This window comes from Coregonus lavaretus (genome assembly GCF_964263955.1).
Source record: "Coregonus lavaretus genome assembly, contig: SUPER_35_unloc_6, whole genome shotgun sequence".
Lineage (NCBI taxonomy): Eukaryota > Metazoa > Chordata > Actinopteri > Salmoniformes > Salmonidae > Coregonus > Coregonus lavaretus.
In genome coordinates, this window is record NW_028167176.1 from 385,557 (window position 1) to 410,210 (window position 24,654).

Here is a 24,654-nt window from a genome sequence, read left to right on the forward strand (position 1 = left end):
CACTGTTCAAATAAACCTACCATTAAAATTATAGACTGATCATGTCTTTGTCAGTGGGAAAACATACAAAATCAGCAGGGGATCAAATACTTTTTTCCCTCACTGTATGAACTGTAAATCAGTAAAATCTTTGAAATTGTTGCATTTATATTTTTGTTCAGTGTAAATAACATTCAGGAGCTTTTTGTTTTTACAATGACATTGTACATTCAAAAACATTGCTAACTAGATGGTAACTTTACATCAAGTAAAGTTATGGGGCTTGCTTTAGCTCCTAAAAGTGGAAGAAGCTGAAAAAGTTATACTTTACTATTTAATGCAAAGCATTTACATAGTAAAATTAAAATGTAGTAAAACAATTGGTCTGATTACTTTGATAGACTACTACATCAACCTTATTGCTTTGGATTGTGGGGCCGTCAGATCAGAAATGTCCAAACTACAGTTGTTGCGTGTGAAAACTTAAATAAGAAACACATAGGACAAAGCGACTACCTCATGAAGCTGGGTGAGAGAATGCCAAGAGTGTGCAAAGCTGTCATCAAGGCAAAGGGTGGCTACTTTGAAGAATCTCAAATATATTTTGATTTGTTGAACACTTTTTTGGTTACCACATGATTCCATATGTGTTATTTCATAGTTTTGATGTCTTCACTATTATTCTACAATGTAGAAAATAGTAAAAATAAAGAAAAACCCTTGAATGAGTAGGTGTGTCCAAACGTTTGACTGGTACTGTAATGGTTTATGTCATCATTCACAGGAACCACAATGTACTGGCTTCTCCTCCTGTCAGATACTACTGGGGTTCATGATTTGTCTGGCTAACCAAACCCTAAGCCACGCCCACGGACGTCAGTTTCTTCAGAGCAATGCGTCTAGATTTGAGTACCTCTCCGACCCTTCACCGAATGCGAACACATTCAGGGCTGTCTGATTGGTCCAGAAACCGATTGGGTTGTGCCAGAGTCAGAAAACACGTGATTAAAGCTGCGGTTTGAAAATGTGTCATTGCCGTGGATACTCTTAATTGGTTAGAGACGATCCAATTACTGTTTACTTTATTTTGTACCACACCCCTCGTGCCCCTCGTCACCACAAACGACTTCAATGATGGCAGTCTCAGACTAAAGTATGTAGCGAACGACTGAGCAGCGGAAGGATTTAGTGTTAGTCGTCAGGCTAGCTCAGGATCGGGTCTCTGTCATAACTTATACATTATCAATCCACTCTGGACCAAGCATCAAGCCAGTAAACTGAAAACACAACCACTACACACCGGAACCATTCAATGTGGAAACCAATCAAACTGTTAAAAACACTGACCCAGTTTTCATATGGAAACCCAACGAGTGTGGAGCCATTCCCCTTACAACTAGGGCCAGGAGTTTTCCCATGGTCTGGTCACGTTCTGAGGGAAAACTCCTACGCCGGGTGGAGTATTATGAAGTTGCCCCTAGATGCTGATCTTGGGGCAGTTAAGAATGTATTTCTACTAATGGTTAAGGTTAGGATTGGGGGAGAGGAAGCTGATCCTAGATCTGTACCTAGGGGAAACTTCACCCTGGAATACTCAGGGCAGCCCAACGTCCTGTGGCCTGCTGCCAGTGTGGACGAGGAGGTGCTTCTTCATGTTGCCGGACTGGGTGAAGGACTTCCCACAGTAGACACATTGAAACGGTTTCTCTCCAGTGTGCACCCTCTCATGCATCTTCAGCTGGTGGCTGTGGGAGAAGCGCTTGGTGCAGTGGCTGCAGCCGTATGGTTTCTCCCCCGTATGGACCCGCATGTGACTCCGCAGGTGCGCCGGCTGGTGGAAGGGCTTTCCGCAGAGGCTGCACCGGAGCTGCCTCTTGGCCGAACAAGATGTTAGCTGTTGCGGCTGCTTTTCTATGGCTTTCGATGAAGAAGTGGAGCCTCTGTTGAAATTTGGGAAGGGTGCTTGCTTCCCTCTTTGGGGAACCTGGTGGAGAGTAACCCTTGGGGATGAAAAGTTGTTTGGGGAGGACAGTCCTTTGAAATCTGGCAACTTGGACCTTGATCCTACAGTTGTCCCTTGCTCTGTGTTTTGAGTGTCAGTGGGATACTTTGTCTGTCCAGACTCCATTCCCCCTCTTCCTCTGTTGTCCACAAGCTGCCTGCGCTCTGAACAGACCTCTTCAGATGTCACCTCTTGGCCCGTTATACTCCATTCTGAACTCATATCTGCCTCCACTTTAATAGGAACCGAGTCCACCAGCATCACATCAGGCAGCCAGTCCAGAGAGCCTAAAGCAGACATGCAGACCCCAGAGTTACCAGGCAACCCTATCTTCTCTGGATGTTCAGGCAGCCTCTTGGAGTCTGGCCCTGCATTGTGAGGAGCATTCACTGTTCGGTTGTCAGTCTCTTGCTTCTCTGTCCATTGGGACAGGCTGTATGCTATGGGTTGATGGTCAGTTTCCCAGGTCACACACTTAGCAACCTGATGGTCCTGCCTTGCTCTGTTGTATGGTGACGCTGGATGCTGGAACGTCTGGTTTTCAGGTTCTATATTGAGTGTGGTGTCTGGAGCTCTGTGTCTGTTGCCCTGCTGGTCCAGAAGGTCTGTGGTTTCAGATGATGATGAAGCACCTGGTTCTGCCACAATTATCTTCTCACTGACCGGTTGAACAATCTCTGAAATGGGGCAAGGTAAAGCACAACATCAGCGTCCTGTAGTGGAGACTGATTCTTCTTTGCCTTATTAGTTATGGGTAATGACTAAGAAGTTAATGAAATACTGCAATAAACATTGAAGGCTTTACACAAGCAACATAAAGTGTAACTTGCATAGATTAGATAAATTCAACAAAAATACCTTCTGTTCTGCTGGTGTCAAGGTTCTCCATTTTGATAAGAGGTGCGTCTTGCATATCTGCCATCTGTGTTTTGTATTAATCATTAACATTTAATTAGAAACATTTCCCCAACACCATCTGAAATATGAGAAAACAAATAATACATTTTACCAGGTCTATGACAACTGACCTGCATGCCCCCATCCTGGTCTGTCGCTGTGCATCCTGAGTCTCTCCAGTTGGCGACATCCTGCGTAAAGTTGCCCCCTTCACTGTCGGCGAAACAATTCTGCACTGCACCAGAAAAGAATAACGCTCATAAACGTTATATATTTCACAAGACCCATTATTTTTAACGTTTTTGAAATAAGGTAAAAAACCTACAATATCCAAGTCTGTCGGACTTTCCTACGAAGCTCTCTCTTGCCCGGGCAAAATGATCGTTGTCCACGCGTCTGTGAACTGTGCGTCGCAGGGCTCCGAATTTCTCTGCGCTCCGTCGAGAATTCTGGAATTTGGTCAAAAGCAGCTTCCTCCGCAGGTTATCAATTTCTTTCTGGCTATTGGAAATTTCCAACCGTAAGGCAGCATGACCGTCATCTACAAGTTTGCAGATTTCGGCAACGGCTGCATTCGCCAAAACCTCAATGATGGAGGCTAGCTGAGCATGAAAGGCTACTGTATCGGACATATCCTTGTTAAACGCTTATGTTATAGTAATTTGCATTGCAGTGTTCAGTCAACGTCTTCAGACTTCACAGTTTACAACACAGACGGTACGCTTCTTCACACGTCTCTTTTTGTTCCATAAACAAAATAATGTCGGCTACTTCCTGGATCGTTTTTCAAAATAAAGGTTGGCTTTTCAAAATAAAGGTTTATTACACACGATTTATGTTAGTTCCAACTTCCAACATTGCCACCTGTTTCTGTTTCATATTGTAGCTGCTACTAAAAGGAATAAAAACATTTAAAATCAGCCTTTTGACTTTCAATGAAGTAGTGAATTAAATCAAACACACACCTTGTGCAAAAATTATTATTTTACTATTTAGTTGAAGTACACAAACACAATCTGCACACAACCCAAAATAAATAAATTCCTTCAGTTAAAAGTAAGTAAATCAAAGAGTAGGCTAAGGGTTAACTGAAGCAAGCACTGAGAATGCACTCTAATTCTAAACAACAACAAAAATCTGAATATATAATGGCTAAATAGCCAATGGGATTTCTGATAGTCCTGAGTAATAGCTAAACAACTTAACATGTATATTTTTGTTTTAAAAATAAATTAGAAAATGGTTAATAAAAAAAACATTGGTAATAGAGGTGTATGCAGTGCAGCAAGCATATAATGGGTTATGTCATCCTTAACAGTAACCTGTAACCACAACGTACTGGCTTCGCTTTGGATAAAAGCATCTGCTAAATGGCATATTATTATATTATTATTATTCTCCTACTGTCAGATACTACTGGGGCTCAGGATTGGATCTCTGGAAAAGAAACACAGAACAGGTCAAAAGATTGTCAGACACAAACCAGAATGGAATACATGGAATACGAATGCACAAGTAAAGAATCTTAAGTCTATTGGACACAGACACTTTTGAGGTGTTTGCGCGCAGTGTTGACATACAGTTATGTTTGTAAGAATGTAACAACCAATCACAGAACGAGATTCAAGACTTTGCTTTATCTGGAAAGATTTTTGGGGACACATATGATACATGAAATTCTCTCAGAGCACTGCATGACATTGGATCAATTAATATATTTTTTTGCCAGTATACCATAGGCTTTTTTTGATTTGTCATTATCGATACTAACCTTCCCTGTGGAGTACATCCTGATGATTTCATTTGTCAGGATGGTATTGAAGGTTCTGCAGACCAGAGACAGGTTCCAGTTGCCTCTCTTCCCCTCCACACACAGCACATCCCGGAAGATCCATACCAGTGACTCCAGAGGAAGCTGCAAGCAACTGAATCAATTCAATGCTTTCAGTGTTTTAATTGCCTATATCGACTAAGTGTTTGTCGTTGAACAGAGGACAGGAAAGTCACTAAGTAGGCTACATGTCAAACTCTATAAGACATTTATGGGTGATTCCTCACGAAACTAGGACAAAAAATTATGATTTGGGGGATTTTCACTAAATGTTATCCATAGAAGGGTCCTTTAGAGGAAGGATTGTTGATATATATTTGACATTTGTATCTTTAAGCATTATCGAGAAAACTAATTATAGTTGGAATATTTGACATTTTGGCCTTACACAGGCCTCATTTAAGACTCCATAATATTTTATCTGTAGGTGCAACAAGCCAATAGATGGTGTCATATGAAGCTATACTGTGTGCACTGTCATATGATAAGTATTTTGATGTCAATAACACATTTCTTACATACATTTATGAATATAGAAAAATATCAACATGAATATACCATTATTGATTAGGCAAATATTTCAGTATATTGTTGAACATAATACACTATGGGCATATCAAAGATACAGAGTGCGATCTCTGCAACTTTTAGAGTTATAAACACATTTCTAAGCATTACCAACAGAGTGAATGTGAAAATGGATTCAAAATGGTCACCCTCTGATTTGCAGGATGTGCAATGACACGTAAAAGGAGGGCTGTGATTGGTTACATTGTCTGTCTACTATGCCAATGTATCTGTATAAAAGGGGACATAACTTTAAAGCTAGCAGAACTTTGAATTATGTTGGAAAATAAAATTTAAAAAGCCACAGAGGTATACTTTCAATATTCATGTTTGTATTTGTAAATATTCATAAATGAATGCAAGAAATGTGTTATTGCAATCAATATACTACTCATATCACAGAGCAAGCAGTAAAGTTGTATATGACACCAAATGTTGCTTTGTAGCACCTACAAATGAAACATGGAGTCTTAAAAGGAGGCCTGGGTAAGGCCAAAATGTCACAAATATTCTAACTTCAAATAATTACTTCTCAATTATGCTATAAGATACAAATGTCAAATATATGTCAACAATCGTTCCTCCAAAGGACCCTTCTATGGATTACATTTCATGGAAATCCCCAAAATCATCATTTTTTTGTTCTAGTTTTGTGAGGAATCATCCTTATAAGTATATTTATTATATAAATGGTAATCTAAATGTTATTTTCAGTAGCATCATGAACAGAGAATCAAAAACAGAGTGAGCGGTTTCAAATGCTGATATCAGGAAGGTGATGTTCTGCCTGTTCTAGGGGAGATAAATCTACAGGTACTGTATTTACCTCCAGGAGATGAGGTTTCCCCAGACCAGGGTACCTGTGGGGATTCTGGGAATAAAGAAGAGGTGAGTGAGTAGCTTGGTTCTAGAGTGCTGGTGCACATCCTAACCTGTTTAGCCTACTAAAAACATAGTCAGAATGGAAAGGAATAAACCAGAGAATTCTGATTGAATGGGTTCTAATTCTATTCATTCTAATTCTGGGACTCAAAAACTCATTGCAACTGTGAATAGACAAGGGTTTTCCTATGCATAATATGATGGGAAAGGTAAAGGGGTATCAAGATGGCTTTATTGAACTCTCTACAAATCCAACCATATTAAACCCTGTATAAACGCAACCATTGACAGCCTACCATTCCAGTCAGCGCTCTCTCTCCTTGCAACTGCTGGGTCGCCAGGTCCGTTTCCACGGCCAGGAGTGCGCTGGCCTCCGGGAACCCTGAGCCTTCCTCCTCCTCTTCTCTACGTCCAGGTACGAACAGAGTCGAACAACGATCTCTCGACCACCAACAGGTCTTGCTCACCCAGGCACCTGTCCAGAGCTTCCTGAATTCTTAATTACTGTTCTTTCACCGATATGAATTCCCTTTACATCTTTACAGCCCATCAGTCTGATAGGGAATCCATCTTGTTGACAGGTTAATGGAAATGAAGTCTTAATTATTTTACTTCGGTTAACCACTGCACCGATACAAATTCATAAGGATGTAGCCTAGCGGTTATGAGCGTTGAGCCATTAACCGAAAGGTCGCAGGTTGGAATCCCAGAGCCAACCACGCTGAAAAATCTGTCGACGTGCCCTTGAGCAAAGCACTTAACCCTAATTGATCTTGTAAGTCGCTCTGGATAAGAGCGTCTGCTAACTGACTAAAATATGTTTAAAATCTTCACCTGTAATAACATACATTATCAATCCACTCTGGACCAAGCATCAAGCCAGTTGAACTTAATACACAACCACTACACACAGAGGGAAGTGTTCAATGTGGAACCCATCCAAACTGAAAAACACACAGAACCAGTATTCATATGAAAACCCCAGTAGTGTTGAGATTACCCTTACAACTAGGGCCAAGAGTTTTTCCTTGGTCTGGTCACGTGGTGAGGAAAAACTCCTGGTACTGCCTATAATTACACTGGAGGAGTAATGTGAAGTTGCCCCTAGATGCTGATCTTGGATCAGTTAAAAAAAATTATATACTAATGGTTAAGGTTAGGATTGTGGGAGAGGAAGCTGATCCTAGATCTGTGCCTAGTTGAAACTTCACCCTGGAACACTTACGGCAGCCCAACGTCCTGTGGCCTGCCGCCAGTGTGGACGAGGAGGTGCTTCTTCATGTGGCAGGACTGGGTGAAGCACTTCCCGCAGTAGACACATTGAAACGGTTTCTCTCCAGTGTGCACCCTCTCATGCCTCTTCAGCTGGTGGCTGTGGGAGAAGCGCTTGGTGCAGTGGCTGCAGCCGTACGGTTTCTCCCCCGTATGGACCCGCATGTGCCTGCTTAGGTACGCCTGGGGGAAGGTCTTCCCGCAGAGGCTGCACCGGAGATGTCTCTTGGCAGAGCGAGACGTTAGCTGTTGTGGCTGCTTTTCTATGGCTTTTGATGAAGAAGTGGAGCCTCTGTTGAAATTCGGGAAGGGGGCTTGCTTCCCTCTTTGGGGAACCTGGTGGAGAGTAACCCTTGGGGATGAAAAGTTGTTTCGGGTGGACAGTCGATTGAAATCTGGCAACCTGGACCTTGATCCTACAGTTGTCCCTTGCTCTGTGTTTTGAGTGTCAGTGGGACACTTTGTCTGTCCAGACTCCATTCCCCCTCTTCCTCTGTTGTCCACAAGCTGCCTGCCCTCTGAACAGACCTCTCCAGATGTCGCCTCTTGACCCGTCCATTCTGAACTCATATCTGCCTCCACTTTAATAGGAACCGAGTCCACCAGCACCACATCAGGCAGCCAGTCCATAGAGCCCAAAGCAGACATGCAGACCCCAGAGTTACCAGGTGCCCCACTCCTCTCTGGATGTTCAGACAGCCTCTTGGAGTCTGGCCCTGCATTGTGAGGAGCATTCACAGTTCGGTTGTCAGTCTCTTGGTTCTCTCTCCATTGAGACAGTCTGTATGCCATGGGTTGATGGTCAGTTTCCCAGGTCACACACTCAGCACCCTGATGGTCCTGTCTTTCACTGTTGTATGGTGACGCTGGATGCTGGAACGTCTGGTTTTCAGGTTCTATATTGAGTGTGGTGTCTGGAGCTCTGTGTCTGTTGCCCTGCTGGTCCAGAAGGTCTGTGGTTTCAGTAGATGACGAAGCACCTGGTTCTGCCACAACAATCTTCTCACTGACCGGTTGGACAATCTCTGAAATGGGGCAAAGTAAAGCACAACATCAGCTTCCTGTAGTGGAGACTGATTCTTCTTTGCCTTATTTATTAATGATGGGTAATGACTAAGAAGTTAATCAAATACTGCAATAAACATTGACGGCTTCACTCAACATAAGTGTAAATTGCATAGATTTGATTAGTTGCATAAAAATACCTTCTGTTCTACTGGTGTCAAGGTTCTCCATTTTGACAAGAGTTTCCTCTTGCATATCTGACATCTGTGTTTTGTATTCATCAGAAACCTTTTATTAGAAACATATCCCCAACACCATTTGAAATATGAGAAAACAAATAATCAATTTGACCATGTCCATGACAACTGACCTGCATGCCCCCATCCTGGTCTGTCGCTGTGCGTCCTGAGTCTCTCCAGTTGGTGACATCCTGCATAAAGTTGCACCCTTCAATGTCGTCAAAACGATTCTTCACTGCACCAGAAAAGAAGAAACCCTCATAAACGTTATATATTCTACATTAACAATTATTTTGAACGTGTTTAAATAAGGTAAAAAACCTACAATATTTGATTTCTGTTGATTTCTCTACGAAGCTCTCTCTTCCCCGGGCAACATGATCGGTGTCCACGCGCCTGTGAACTGTGCGTCGCAGGGCTCCGAATCTTTCTGCGCCCCGTCGAGAATTCTGAAATTTGGTCAAAAGCAGCTTCCTCCGCAAGTTCTCGATTTCTTTCTGGCTATGGGAAATTTCCAACCGTAAGGCAGCATGGCCGTCATCTACAAGTTTGCAGATTTCGGCAACGGCTGCATTCGCCAAAACCTCGACAATGGAGGCTAGCTGAGCATGAAAGGCAACGGTATCGGTCATGTCCTTGGCACTATGTCTATGTTAAACACTTATGTTATAGTAATTTGCATTGCAGTGTTCAGTCAACGTCTTGAGACTACACAGTTCACACCATAGAATGTATCCTTCACACACGTATCTCTTTTTTTTTTGTCTGTTTTGTTCCACTACTTCCTGGATCGTTCTTCAAAATAAAAAGTTGGCTTTTCAAAATAAAGGTTGGTTACACACGCACAATTTACCTTGGTTCCAACACTGCCACCTGCTGCTGTATCATATTGCTGCCGCTATTAAAAGGAATCAAATGGTTAAAAAAATAACCTCTGTCTTCTGACTTTCAGTTAAGTGAATACAAAAATAAAAAGCACACTTTGTCCTCCAAAAATGATTTTACTATTTAGTTCAAGTACAAAAATAGAGTATCAGCATACAACCTGAACTTAAGAGGAATAAATACATTTCTTCAGTTAAAGTAAATCAAAGAGTAGGCTAAGGGTTAGTAGTCTCAAAACTAACTGCACCACACTGAGAATGCACTCTGACTCTGAACAATGTAACAGTAGAAAGATTTTTACAAATCTGAATATAGAAATGATAAATAGCCAATGGGATTACTGATAGTCCTGAGTAATAGCTAAACAACATTCAGGATATATATATATTTTTTACAATAAATTAGAAAACTGTATAAAAACAAACATTGCTAACTAGATGGTAACTTTACATTAAGTAAAGTTATGGGGCTTGCTTTAGATCCTTAAAGTAGAAGTTTAAAAAGTTTTACATTACTATTTCAAGCAAAGCATTTAAATAGTAAAGTAGTGAATTAGGAAAGTTTTCAGACCCCTTGACTTTTTCCACATTTTTTTACGTTACAGGCTTATTCTAAAATGGATTAAAAATAAATCCTCAATCTACACACAATACCCCATAATGACTAAGCAAAAACTGGTTTTTATAAACTTTTGATAAAAATATACAAAATTAAATATTACATTGACATAAGTATTCAGACCCTTCACTCAGCACTTTGTTGAAGCACCATTGGCAGTGATTACAGCCTCGAGTCTTCTTGGGTATGACGCTACAAGCTTGGCACATCTGTATTTGGGGAGTTTCTCCCATTCTTCTCTGCAGATCCTCTCAAGCTCTGTCAGGTTGGATGGGGAGTGTCGCTGCACAGCTATTTTCAGGTCTCTCCAGAGATAATCGAGCAGGTTCAAGTCCGGGCTCTGGCTGGGCCATTCAAGGACATTCAGAGACTTGTCCGGAAGCCACTCCTGCGTTGTCTTGGCTGTGTGCTTAGGGTCGTTGTCCTGTTGGAAGGTGAACCTTCGCCCCAGTCTGAGGTCCTGAGCGCTCTGGAGCAGGTTTTCATCAAGGATCTCTGTACTTTGCTCCATTCACCTTTCCCTCGATCGTGACTAGTCTCCCAGTCCCTGCCTCTGAAAAACATCCCCACAGCATGATGCTGCCACCAACATGCTTCACCGTAGGGATGGTGCCAGGTTTCCTCCAGATGTGACGCTTGGCACTCAGGCCAGAGTGTTCAATCTTGGTTTCATCTGACCAGAGAATCTTGTTTCTCATAGTCTGAGTCCTTTAGGTGCCTGTCAGAATGACCATTGGGTTCTTGATCACCTCCCTGACCAAGGCCCTTCTCCCCCGATTGCTCAGTTTGGCCGGGTGGCCAGCTCTAGAAAGAGTCTTGGTGGTTCTAAACTATTTCCAATTAAGAATGATGGAGGCCACTGTGTTCTTGGGGACCTTCAATGCTGCAGACATTTTTTGGTACCCTTCCCTAGATCTGTGCCTCGACACAATCCTGTCTCAGGGCTCTACGGACAATTCCTTCGACCTCATGGCTTGGTTTTTGCTCTGACATGCACTGTCAACTGTGGGACCTTATATAGACAGGTGTGTGCCTTTCCAAATCATGTCCAATCAATTGAATTTACAACAGGTGGACTCCAAGTTGTAGAAACATTAAGGATGCTCAATGGAAACAGGATGTACCTGAGCGCAATTTCTAGTCTCATAGCAAAGGGTCTGAATACTTATGTAAATAAAGTATGGTTTTTATTTTGAATACATTTGCATAATATTTTCAAAACCTGTTTTCGCTTAGTCATTATAGGGTATTTTTTGTGTGTAGATTGACAAGGGAAAAAATTAATGCAATCCGTTTTAGAATAAGGCTGTAGCGTAACAAATGTGGAAAAAGGGAAGGGGTCTTAATACCTTCCGAATGCACTGTAGTCAAAGTTACATTTAGTAAAACAATTGGTCTGATTACTTTGAGACTACTATATCAACCTTATTGCTTAGCATTGTGGGGCAGTTAGATCACAAACATGTCTAAACTACAGTTGAGGGTGAAAACTAAAAGAAGAAAGATTATGGACAAAGAGATCTGTCAGAAGATGGGAACAAAAGGCAGGATCATGTGGATCAACACTCTTAGGAAAGCAAAGCAACTCAATCATCCATGCTGGAGGTTTCAGTGATGACAGCTCTTTAAAAGTATTTTTGTGGTAGTTGAACTATGTATAATCGGTTCGTATGTAGACCAACTGATAGCTAGCTGTAGTTCTATCTAATAAATAAACGATTTAGGCTAACCGTGATCACCATTTCAGCTTGAATAACAGCGAAGTAGAGGAAGATGTCATCCACTAAGTTTCTGTCTCACCTGTTGGGTAAGTGGTCAGAGGTTTGAATGAAAAGTAAAGCAGAAAGGCATGACATTTTAGGCCGAGCCCTACCCATGACGGTGATGTTCAGGCCCTAACCTACCCGCGCCCGATTGCTCAACCCGAAATTAGAAACACAGTAACTTCCTCCGTTAGTATCAATAGCTGATCTCGGTCCGTCACTTGCTTCCTGCGCTGCCCCATGCGCTCCTCTGCGTGTGTGAGTACCCATAGCAATGGCTACATTTGGGCTGCTCAATGACGAGACACGAGAGAGCTGTTAGCTTGCGTTAGCCAGCTACTTTTTGTCCCTCTAAACTCCGACATAGAGCTGTAACTTTGATTGGTATGCTCATGTATGCACATTCATATAGTTATAGTTGATCAATGTTTTAAAGATTTGAAGATAGGATGGCCTGAACATGTGAAAGTTGGTTTGGTGTCTCTAGCTTGAACGGTTCAAGAGTTGCTGTTGCAGAGTTATTTTATGCAAATGCTTATAGTTAGTCGATAACAGTTTTAAAGAAGATTATGGATTAAGATTAAAGAATTTGAAGTTAGGATAGCCTGAATGTTTTAAAGTTGGTCTTGTAGCTTAATTTGCCAAGGTGCAAGACCATTTTGAATAGCTACCTCTGTATTTCTATGGTTCTCATTCAAACTAATGTTAATTTATGCACATTTTTATTGGTTATAGTTCAAAAAGTATATGTAGTATCAAAATATTTTGACAAGCAATCTAAGTAGGGTGTCTGAACATCTCAACGTTGGTTTGGAGTTGACATCTTAAATGGTGAAAGAGGAGATACTTTAGGTCTAGATTTTTTTCTTTATTATTACCGTTCTAGTCTATGGCCCCTTTTATTGTCATTGAAATGCATTGGTATCCATAGCAACAGCCCCGTTTAGGCTGCACAACAACTAGACATGAGGGAGCTGTTAGCTGATGGTAGCTAGCTGCTTTTCGTCACTCTAAACTCAAACAGCTGTAACTTTTGACTGTTAGTAGATAATTATGTTCTGCTTCCAGATTTGAATACCAATGACGTAGACCAAGATGTCATGCCCTATACGTTTTTGTCTAAAGTGCTGGAAAAGTGGTCAATGTTGCGGATGTATGCAGTGCAGCAATCATGCAGCAAGTATATAATGGTTTATGTCATCATTCACAGTAACCACAATGTACTGGCTTCTCCTCCTTTCAGATACTACTGGGGCTCATGATTTGCCTGGCTACCCAGACTCCTTGCTCCGGCCAAACCCTAAGCCACGCCCACAGACGTTTCTTCTCGACAATGAGTCTGGATCAGAGTACCTCTCTGACCCTTCACCGAATGCGAACACATTCGGGGCCGTCTGATTGGTCTAGAAAACGGTGGGTTGGGCCAGAGCCAAAACACACGTGATTAAAGCTGCGGTTTGAAAATTCGTCATTGGCTTGGATAATCTGATTGGTTAAAGATGATCCAGTCGCTGATGACTATTTTGTACAATACCCCTCGTATCCCTCACCACCACAAACGACTTCAATGATGGCAGTCTCAGACTAAAGTATGTGGCGAACGACAGAGCAGCGGAAGAATTTGGTGTGAGTCCCAGACTAGCTCAGAATCGGATCTCTGGAAAAGAAACACAGAACAGGACAAAAGACTGTCAGACAAACCAGAATGGAATACGAATGCACAAGTAAAGAATCTAAAGCCTATGGGTCAGACATTTTTTTTAAGTGTTTGCGCGCAGTGTTGACATACATTGTTACAAACATCATTGTCACAACCAAATCATGGAATGACATTTGAGACATTGCATTATCTGGAAAGATTTTTTGGGAAAAGTATGGTACAAATTTTGAAATTCTCCTCAGAGCACTACATGACATTGAATCAATGAGTTACTCTCCAAAAAAATTGCCTGTGTCCCATAAGCTTTGACGTACAGTGCATTCGAAAGTATTCAGACCACTTAACTTTTTCCACATTTTGTTAGGTTACAGCCTTATTCTAAAATTGATTTTTCCTCATCTGTTTTCCTCATCTATCTTCACACAGTACCCCATAATGACAAAGCAAAAACCAAGCCATGAGGTCGAAGGAATTGTCTGTAAAGCTCAGAGATAGGATTGTGTCGAGGCACAGATCTGGGGAAGGGTACCAAAAAATTTGCAGCATTGAAGGTCCCCAAGAACACAGTGGCCTCCATCATTCTTAAATCAAAGAAATTTGAAACCACCAAGACTCTTCCTAGAGCTGGCAGCCCGGCCAAACTGAGAAATCGGGGGAGAAGGGCCTTGGTCAGGGAGGTGACAAAAAACCCAATGGTCACTCTGACAGAGCTCCAGAGTTCCTCTGTGGAAATGGGAGAACCTTCCAGAAGGACAACCATCTCTGCAGCACTCCACCAATCAGGCCTTTATGGTAGAGTGGCCAGACGGAAGCCACTCCTCAGTAAAAGGCACATGATAGCCCAGTTGGAGTTTGCAAAAAGGCACCTAAAGGACTCTGACCATGAGAAACAAGATTCTCTGGTCTGATGAAACCAAGATTGAACTCTTTGGCCTGAATGCTAAGCATCACGTCTGGAGGAAACCAGGCACTGCTCATCACCTGGCCAATACCATCCCTATGGTGGTGGCAGCATCATGCTGTGGGGATGTTTTCAGCGGCAGGGACTAGGAGACTAGTCAGGATCGGGGGAAAGATAAACAGTGCAAAGTACAGAAAGATCCTTGATGAAAACCTGCTCCAGAGCGCTCAGGACCTCAGACTGGGGCGAAGGTTCACCTACCAACAGGACAATGACCCTAAGCACACAGCCAAGACAACGCAAGAGTGGCTTCGGGAAAAGTCTCTGAATGTCCTTGAGTGGCCCAGCCAGAGCCCGGACTTCAACCTGATCGAACATCTCTGGAGAGAACTGAAAATAGATGTGCAGCGACGCTCCCCATCCAACCTGACAGAGCTTGAGAGGATATGCAGAGAAGAATTGGAGAAACTCCTCAAATAAAGGAGTGCCAAGTTTGTAGCGTCATACCCAAGAACTAATAGTCTTGGAAGGCTCCTGCTTGATTCTGTAAGTAGAATTGTTTTAACTTGTAAACTGTGTTGGTTCTGCCTGTCTGTCATAGTTAGTAAGCTACCCAGTCTGCTTAAGAAGCGATTGCTACCCATTCACACTGGACGCAGGTCCAGCCACTTATTTTGTTCTCTGCAGATTACAACTCAATAGGAGGGGGAGTGGCTACACTTGTGCTAGGCAATTAGCTTAGTGTTATTAGCACAACCTCTTTGTTCAGCGGCAGCTGTCCCCAAAACGAAGACTGTCCCTGAAACAGACAGTTCTGCCAAGTTGTTAGTTAGTCGAGGGAGGCCCCGCTCTCTCGCTTCCCCAGATGTTTAGTTAATTTCATTCCGATCTCTTTTGCATTATTGTAGCCTTTTCTGTAGCCTGTCAACTATGTGTCTGTCTATCCCTGTTCTCTCCTCTCTGCACAGGCCATACAAACACGTCACACCACGTGGCTGCTACCACTCTGATCTGGTGGTCCCTGCGCGCACGACCCACGTAGAGTTCCAGGTCTCCGGCAGCCTCTGGAACTGCCGTTCTGCAGCCAACAAGGCAGAGTTCATCTCACCCTATGCTACCCTCCAGTCTCTCGACTTCTTGGCGCTGACGGAAACATGGATTACCACAGAAAACACTGCTACTCCTACTGCTCTTTCCTAGTCTGATCATGTGTTCTCGCATACCCCGAGAGCATCTGGTCAGCGCGGCGGTGGCACAGGAATCCTCATCTCTCCCAAGTGGACATTCTCTCTTTTCCCCCTGACCCATCTGTCTATCTCCTCATTTGAATTCCATGCTGTCACAGTCACTAGCCCATTCAAGCTTAACATCCTTGTCATTTATCGCCCTCCAGGTTCCCTTGGAGAGTTCATCAATGAGCTTGACGCCTTGATAAGTTCCTTTCCTGAGGATGGCTCACCCCTCACAGTTCTGGGTGACTTTAACCTGCCGACGTCTGCCTTCGACTCATTTCTCTCTGCCTCCTTCTTTCCACTCCTTTCCTCTTTTGACCTCACCCTCTCACCGTCCCCCGCTACTCACAAGGCAGGCAATACGCTTGACCTCATCTTTACTAGATGCTGTTCTTGTACTAATCTCACTGCAACTCCCCTCCAAGTCTCCGACCACTACTTTGTATCCTTTTCTCTCTCGCTCTCCTCCAACACTACTCACTCTGCCCCTACTCAGATGGTAATGCGCCATCGCAACCTTCGCTCTCTCTCTCCCGCTACTCTCTCCTCTTCCATCCTATCATCTCTTCCCTCTGCTAAATCCTTCTCCCTCCGGTCTCCTGATTCTGCCTCCTCGACCCTCCTCTCCTCCCTTTCTGCATCTTTTGACTCTCTATGTCCCCTATCCTCCCGGCCGGCTCGGTCCTCCCCTCCTGCTCCGTGGCTTGACGACTCATTGCGAGCTCACAGAACAGGGCTCCAGGCAGCCGAGCGGAAATGGAGGAAAACTAGACTCCCTGCGGACCTGTCATCTTTTCACTCCCTCCTCTCTACCTTTTCTTCCTCTGTTTCTGCTGCTAAAGCCACTTTCTACCACTCTAAATGTCAAGCCTCTGCCTCTAACCCTAGGAAGCTCTTTGCCACCTTCTCCTCCCTGCTGAATCTTCCCTCCTCCCTCTCTGTGGATGACTTCATCAACCATTTTGAAAAGAAGGTTGACGACATCCGATCCTCATTTATTAAGTCAAAGGACACCGCTGGTCCTGTGCACACTGCCCTACCCTATGCTTTGACTTCTTTCTCCCCTCTCTCTCCAGATGAAATCTTGTGACTTGTGACGGCCGGCCGCCCAACAACCTGCCCACTTGACCCTATCCCCTCCTCTCTTCTCCAGACCATTTCCGGAGACCTTCTCCCTTACCTCACCTCGCTCATCAACTCATCCTTGACCGCTGGCTATGTCCCTTCCGTCTTCAAGAGGGCGAGAGTTGCACCCCTCCTCAAAAAACCTACACTCCGATGTCAACAACTACAGACCAGTATCCCTTCTTTATTTTCTCTCCAAAACTCTTGAGCGTGCCGTCTCTAGCCAACTCTCCTGCTATCTCTCTCAGAATGACCTTCTTGATCCTAACCAGTCAGGTTTCAAGACTGGTCATTCAACTGAGACTGCTCTTCTCTATGTCACGGAGGCTCTCCGCACTGCCAAAGCTAACTCTCTCTCCTCTGCTCTTATCCTTCTAGACCTATCTGCTGCCTTTGATACTGTGAACCATCAGATCCTCCTCTCCACCCTCTCCAAGTTGGGCATCTCTGGCGCTGCTCACTCTTGGATTGCGTCCTACCTGACCGGTCGCTCCTACCAGGTGGCGTGGCGAGAATCTGTCTCCGCACCACATGCTCTCACCACTGGTGTCCCCCAGGGCTCAGTTCTAGGCCCTCTCCTATTCTCTCTATACACCAAGTTACTTGGCTCTGTCATATCCTCACATGGTCTCTCCTATCATTGCTACGCAGACGACACACAATTCATTTTCTCCTTTCCCCCATCTGATAAACAGGTGGCGAATCACATCTCTGCATGTCTGGCAGACATATCAGTGTGGATGTCGGATCACCACCTCAAGCTGAACCTCGGCAAGACGGAGCTGCTCTTCCTCCCGGGGAAGGACTGCCCGCTCCATGATCTCGCCATCACGGTTGACAACTCCATTGTGTTCTCCTCCCAGAGTGCAAAGAACCTTGGCGTGACCCTGAACAACACCCTGTCGTTCTCTGCTAACATCAAAGCGGTGACTTGATCCTGCAGGTTCATGCTCTACATTCGCAGAGTACGACCCTACCTTACACAGAAAGCGGCACAGGTCCTAATCCAGGCACTTGTCATCTCCCGTCTGGATTACTGCAACTCGCTGTTGGCTGGGCTCCTTGCCTGTGCCATTAAACCCCTGCAACTTATCCAGAACGCTGCAGCCCGTCTGGTGTTCAACCTTCCCAAGTTCTCTCACGTCACCCCGCTCCTCCGCACACTCCACTGGCTTCCAGTTGAAGCTCGCATCTACTACAAAACCATGGTGCTTGCCTACGGAGCTGTGAGGGGAATGGCACCTCCTTACCTTCAGGCTCTGATCAGACCCTACACCCAAACGAGGGCACTACGTTCATCCATCTCTGGGCTGCTAGCCCCCCTACCTCTGCGGAAGCACAGTTCCCACTCAGCCCAGTCAAAGCTATTCGCTGCTCTGGCACCCCAATGGTGGAACAAGCTCCCCTACGACGCCAGGACAGTGGAGTCACTGACCACCTTCCGGAGACAGTTGAAACTCTACCTCTTTAAGGAATCCCTGGAATAGTAATCCTTCTATCCCCCCTTTACTACCATTGTCTTTTGTCTAAACTAACACCTGACTTATTTCACCTGCTAGCACTGATTTGTTTAAAGAAATGTACTTATTGTGATCGATATGTAGTTGTCCCTGATTGCACTGACTTTTCTCACAGCTGCTTGTTTGAAGAAGTGTACTTACTGGGATCAAGATGTGGTTGTCCCACTGGCTATCCTAAGTTGAATGCACTAATTTGTAAGTCGCTCTGGATAAGAGGGTCTGCTAAATGACTTAAATGTAAATGTAAGACTCGAGGCTGTAATCGCTGACAAAGGTGCTTCAACAAAGTACTGAGTAAAGAGTCTGAATACTTATGCAAATATGATATTTCCGTTTATTACTTTAGAAAAATTTGCAAACATTTCTAAAAATCTGTTTTCGCTTTGTCATTATGGGGTCTTGTGTGTAGATTGATGAGGGAAAAACAAACAATTTAATCCATTTTAGAATAAGGCTGTAAAGTAACAAAATGTGGAAAAAGTCAAGGGTGTCTGAATACTTTCCGAATGCAGTGTATGTTGTTGTCGAGACTAACCTTCACTATGGAGTACTTCCTGTTGATTTCATTTCTAAGGATGGCGCACAAGGTTCTGCAGACCAGAGACAGGTTCCAGTAGCCTCTCTTCCTGGCCACACACAGCACGTCCTGGAAGATCCACACCAGCTACTCCAGAGGAAGCTACAAAGACAAAGTTAATTAAATGGTTTCCATATTGTATCTGTATATACTGTGGATCAGGTGCTGGTCCTAAACAATCAGGTTGGCCCCCTAAGCAGTGGTGTTATATATAAAAGTATAGGAAAGTCACTAGGTAGGCTACATGTCCAAGTCTAGAAGACATGTATAGTCTATTATATGAATGTTAATCGAAACATTCTCTTCAGTAGCATCATGCAAGCAGAATCAAAAACAAAGAGTGAGCAGTTTCAAATCTGATATTATGAAAGCAGGAAGGTGATGTTCTGCCTGTTCTATGTGAGATAAATCTACAGATACTGTATTTACCTCCAGGAGATGAGGTTTTCCCAGACCATGGTACCTGTGGGGATTCTGGGAATAAAGAAGAGGTGAGTGAGTAGCTTGGTTCTAGAGTGCTGGTGCACATCCTAACCTGTTTAGCCTACTAAAAACATAGTCAGAATGGAAAGGAATAAACCATTATCTGATTTAATTGTATGGGTTCTAATTCTATTAATTTTAATTCTGGGACTCATAAACTCATTGTAACTTTGAACAGACAACGGTATTCCTAGGCTGAATATTATGGAAAGTGTAAAATGGTATCAAGATAGTTCAATAAAGCCCTCTATAAACCCAACCATAATAAATCCTCTATAAAGCCAACCATTGACATCCTACCATTCCAGGTCAGCACTCTCGCCTTGCAACTAATGGGTCGCCAGGTCTGTTTCAACGGCCAGGAGTGCGGTGGCGCCCTGGGAACCTGTGGCTTTGCTCTTCTGCCATGTCAATGTCCAGAAAGTGACAGTCATCGTTGCGCTCTTCCATGCGCCTTCTTCCTCCTCTTCCCTGAACCTTCATCATCCTCTTCCCTGCACCTTCATCCTCCTCTTCTCTGTGTCCAGGTACGAGATGAGCCGAGCAACGATCTCTCGACCACCAACAGGCCTTGCTCACCAGGCACCTGTCCAGAGCTTCCTGAATTCTTAATTACTGTTCTTTGGTTCACCACTGCACCAATACAAATTCATGAGGCTGTTTAAAATCTTCACCTGTAATAACTTAAACATTATCAATCCACTCTGGGCCAAGCATCAAGCCAGATAAACTAATACACAACCACTACACACAGAGGGTAGCATTCAACATGGAAACAATCCAAACTGTTAAAAACACATGGACCCAGTATTCATATGAAAACCCCAGTAATGTGGAGCCATTCCCCTTAAAACTAAGGCAAGGAGTTTTTCCCTGTTCTGGTCACTTGGTGAGGAAAAACTCCTGGCCCTGCCTATAATTACACCGGGCGGAGTTAGGTTAGGATTGGGGAAGAGGATCTGTACCTAGGGGAATCATCACCCTGGAACACTTAGGGCAGCCCAACGTCCAGTGGCCTGCCGCCAGTGTGGACGAGGAGGTGCCTCTTCATATGACTGGACTGGGTGAAGCACTTCCTGCAGTAGACACAGTGAAACGGTTTCTCTCCAGTGTGCACCCTCTCATGCATCTTCAGCTGGTGGCTGTGGGAGAAGCGCTTGGTGCAGTGGCTGCAGCCGTATGGTTTCTCCCCCGTATGGACCCGCATGTGACTCCGCAGTTGCGCCGGCTGGGGGAAGGGCTTTCCGCAAAGAGTGCACCGGAGCTGCCTCTTGGGCGAGTGAGACGTTAGCTGTTGCGGCTGCTTTTCTACGCCTTTTGATGAAGAAGTGGAGCCTCTGTTGACATTCGGAAAGGGTGCTTGCTTCCCTCTTTGGGGAACCTGTTGGAGAGTAACCCTTGGGGATGAAAAGCTGTTTGGGGTGGACAGTCCGTTGAAATCTGGCAACTTGGACCTTGATCCTACAGTTGTCCCTTGCTCTGTGTTTTGAGTGTCAGTGGGACACTTTGTCTGTCCAGACTCCATTCCCCCTCTTCCTCTGTTGTCCACAAGCTGCCTGCGCTCTGAATAGACCTCTCCAGATGTCACCTCTTGACCCGTCCATTCTGAACTCATATCTGCCTCCACTTTAATAGGAACCGAGTCCACCAGCACCACATCAGGCAGCCAGTCCAGAGAGCCCAAAGCAGACATGCAGACCCCAGAGTTACCAGGCGCCCCACTCCTCTCTGGATGTTCAGACAGCCTCTTGGAGTCTGGCCCTGCATTGTGAGGAGCATTCACAGTTCGGTTGTCAGTCTCTTGGTTCTCTGTCCATTGGGACAGGCTGTATGCTATGGGTTGATGGTCGGTTTCCCAGGTCACACACTCAGCACCCTGATGGTCCTGTGTTGCTCTGTTGTATGGTGACGCTGGATGCTGGAACGTCTGATTTTCAGGTTCTATATTGAGTGTGGTGTCTGGAGCTCTGTGTCTGTTGCCCTGCTGGTCCAGAAGGTCTGTGGTTTCAGTAGATGACGAAGCACCTGGTTCTGCCACAACAATCTTCTCACTGGTCTCACTGACCGGTTGGACAATCTCTGAAATGGGGCAAAGTAAAGCACAACATCAGCTTCCTGTAGTGGAGACTGATTCTTCTTTGCCTTATTTATTAGTTATGACTAAGAAGTTAATCAAATACGGCAACAAACATTGAAGGCTTTACTGAACAAAAGTGTAAATTGCAAGAATTTGATTAGTTGTATAAAAATACCTTCTGTTCTACTGGTGTCAAGGTTCTCCATTTTGACAAGAGTTTCCTCTTGCATATCTGCCATCTGTGTTTTGTATTTATGAAAAACATTTTATTTAAAAAATATCCCACCTCCATTTGAAATATGAGAAAACAAATAATCAATTTGACCATGTCTATGACAACTGACCTGCATGCCCCCATCCTGGTCTGTCGCTGTGCGTCCTGCGTCTCTCCAGTTGGTGACATCCTGCATAAAGTTGCCCCCTTCACTGTCGGCAAAACGATTCTCCACTGCACCAGAAAAGAGAAACCCTCATAAACGATATATATTCTACACTAATCATTATGTTGAAATAATGTAAAAAACCTACAATAGCCAAGTCTGCCTGATGACTTTCCAACGAAGCGCTCTCTTGCATGGGAAACCAGATCGGTGTCGCGCCTGTGAACTGTGCGTCGTAGGGCTCCGAATCTCTCTGCGCTCCGTTGAGAACTCTGGTATTTTGTCAAAAGCAGCTTCTTCCGCAGGTTATCGATTTCTTTCTGGCTATTGGAAATTTCCAAACGTAAGGCAACATGGCCGTCATCTACAAGTTTGCAGATTTCGGCAACTGCTGCATTCGCCAAAACCTCAATGATGGAGGCTAGCTGAGCATGAAAGGCGGCGGTATCGCACATGTCCTTGGCGCTATGTCAATGCTAAACACTTACTTATGTTATAGTAAATTGCAGTGTTCAGTCAACCTCTTGAGAAATCACAGGTCACACCATAGACGGTATGCTACACACAGCAATGTTTTCGTTCCGGAAACAAAAAAAATTACGGCTACTTCCTGGATCGTTTTTCAAAATAAAGGTTGGCTTCTCAAAATAAAGGTTGGTTACACACACGACTTATGTTAGTTCCAACTTCCATTCCCACCTGCTGCTGTCAAATTGTAGCTGCTACTAAAAGGAATCAAATTTTAAAAAATCAGCCTATTTGACTTTCAGTTAAAAAGTGTATATTAAGTTTGATTTTAGTTGAATGATGATGTAATGATCAAACAGTACATAGTATCGTAGGAAACTCACAGGTCTCCTGTTGAAAGTCAGATAGAAACGCAAATATTATTTTGGCGTTATGCAGTGCATATTGTCAGATGCCCTGTCGTTTTCCCTGCTGCAAACACGTTCATTGTTTGTTGTGGTCCGTCATAATATGCAGTCCGTTTAGAAACGAGAGAAAATAAATCATGGTTCTGCAAATTTGTTGTTGCTTTCTTTTTTGAAGACTTGCTGTTGTGGTGGAAGGGAGGAACTAATATGGAAGTAGAACGTTTTAGGTTATTATTTGGGGGGAGAAATATGATGGTCTCTTAAACAGAAATATAAACAAAACATTAAAGTGTTGGTACCATTTTTTATGAGCTGAATTAAAAGAACCCCGAAATGTTCCATAAGCACAAAAAGCTTATTTCTCTGAAATTGTGTGCCCAAATTTGTTTACATCCCTGTTAGTGAGCATTTCTCATTTGCCAAGATAATCCATCCACCTGACAGGTGTGGCATATCAAGAAGCTGATTAAACAGCATGATCATTACAAGGGTGCACCTTGTGCTGGGGGACAATAAAAGGCCACTCTAAAATGTGCAGTTTTGTTGCGCAACACAATGCCACAGATGTCTCAAGTTTTGAGGGAGCGTGCAATTGGCACGCTGACTGCAGGAATGTCCACCAGAGCTGTTGCCAGATAATTGAATGTTAATTTCTCTACCATAAACCGCCTCCAACGTCGTTTTAGAGAATTTGGCAGTACGTGCTACCGGCCTCAACCGCAGACCAAGTGCATAGCATTGTGTGGGCGAGCGGTTTGCTGATGTCAACGTTTTGAACAGAGTGCCCCATGGTGGTGGGGTTATGGTATGGGCAGGCATAAGCTACGAACAATGAACACAATTGCATTTGATCGATGGCAATTTGAATGCACAGAGATACCAAGACAAGATCCTGAGGCCCATTGTTGTGCCATTCATCTGCCGCCATCACCACCTGTTTCAGCATGATAATGCACGGCCCCATGTCGCAAGGATCTGTACACAATTCCTGGAAGGTGGGCTGCATACTGACCAGACATGTCACCCATTGAGCATGTTTGGGATGCTGTGGATCGACGTGTACAACAGCATGTTCCAGTTCACGCCAATATCCAGCAACTTCGCACATCTATTGAAGAGGAGTGGGACAACACTCCTTGGCCACAATCAACAGCCTGATCAACTCTATGCGAAGGAGACGGGTCGTGCTGCAAGAGGCAAATGGTAGTCACACCAGATAGTGACTGGTTTTCTGATCCACACCCCTACTTTTTTAAGGTATCTGTGACAAGCAGATGCATATCTAAAATCCAGTCATGTGAAATCCATAGATTAGGGCCTAATTAATTTATTTGAATTGACTGATTTCCTTATATGAACTGTAACTCAGTAAAATCTTTGAAATTATTGCATGTTGCCTTTATTTTTTTGTTCAGTATATAATCGGTTCGTATGTAGACCAACTGATAGCTAGCTGTAGTTCTATCTAATAAATAAACTATTTAGGCTAACAGTGATCACCATTTCAGCTTGAATAACAGTGAAGTAGAGGAAGATGTCATACACTAAGTTTCTGTCTCACCTGTTGGGTAAGTGGTCAGAGGTTTGAATTAAAAGTAAAGCAGAAAGGCATGACATTTTAGGCCGAGCCCTACCCATGTCGGTGACGTTCAGGCCCTAACCTACCCGCGCCCGATTGCTCAACCCGAAATTAGAAACACATTCACTTCCTCTGTTAGCATCCATAGCTGATCATCCCTGTCTGTTCCTCGCTCCCTGCGCTGCCCCATGCGCTCCTCTGCGTGTGTGAGTATCCATAGCAACAGCTCTGTTTGGTTTGCTTAGTGATGAGAGCGGTTCGCTGACGTTAGCTACTTTTCATCACTAAACTCCGACAAACAGCTA

General features: G+C 44.0%; 3 protein-coding genes across 4 annotated transcripts; all 3 read right to left on the reverse strand.

The window, feature by feature from the left end:
* Nucleotides 1-421: 421 nt before the first annotated feature.
* LOC311110476 (uncharacterized protein) lies at nucleotides 422-3,647 on the reverse strand. The gene is made up of 4 exons (XM_084189032.1): nucleotides 3,204-3,647; nucleotides 3,010-3,113; nucleotides 2,840-2,903; nucleotides 422-2,658 (listed from the first exon to the last, which is right to left on the reverse strand). Exons 1-4 carry the CDS (start codon nucleotides 3,508-3,510, stop codon nucleotides 1,574-1,576), a joined length of 1,560 nt encoding a protein of 519 aa, XP_084045158.1. The 5' UTR covers nucleotides 3,511-3,647; the 3' UTR covers nucleotides 422-1,573.
* Nucleotides 3,648-6,035: 2,388 nt separating this feature from the next.
* On the reverse strand, nucleotides 6,036-9,441 carry LOC311110477 (uncharacterized protein). The gene is made up of 4 exons (XM_084189033.1): nucleotides 9,000-9,441; nucleotides 8,806-8,909; nucleotides 8,636-8,699; nucleotides 6,036-8,455 (listed from the first exon to the last, which is right to left on the reverse strand). Exons 1-4 carry the CDS (start codon nucleotides 9,304-9,306, stop codon nucleotides 7,380-7,382), a joined length of 1,551 nt encoding a protein of 516 aa, XP_084045159.1. The 5' UTR covers nucleotides 9,307-9,441; the 3' UTR covers nucleotides 6,036-7,379.
* Nucleotides 9,442-9,599: 158 nt separating this feature from the next.
* On the reverse strand, nucleotides 9,600-22,481 carry LOC311110485 (uncharacterized protein). Of its 2 annotated transcripts, XM_084189044.1 has the most exons (7): nucleotides 22,044-22,454; nucleotides 21,860-21,963; nucleotides 21,691-21,754; nucleotides 19,725-21,517; nucleotides 19,385-19,429; nucleotides 18,914-19,057; nucleotides 9,600-13,597 (listed from the first exon to the last, which is right to left on the reverse strand). In XM_084189044.1, exons 1-4 carry the CDS (start codon nucleotides 22,348-22,350, stop codon nucleotides 20,430-20,432), a joined length of 1,563 nt encoding a protein of 520 aa, XP_084045170.1. In that variant the 5' UTR covers nucleotides 22,351-22,454; the 3' UTR covers nucleotides 9,600-13,597; nucleotides 18,914-19,057; nucleotides 19,385-19,429; nucleotides 19,725-20,429. The 2 variants fall into 2 exon arrangements, with proteins under 2 accessions (XP_084045170.1, XP_084045171.1); XM_084189045.1 differs by lacking the exon at nucleotides 19,385-19,429 and having other exon boundaries at nucleotides 19,739-21,517; nucleotides 22,044-22,481.
* Nucleotides 22,482-24,654: the final 2,173 nt, after the last annotated feature.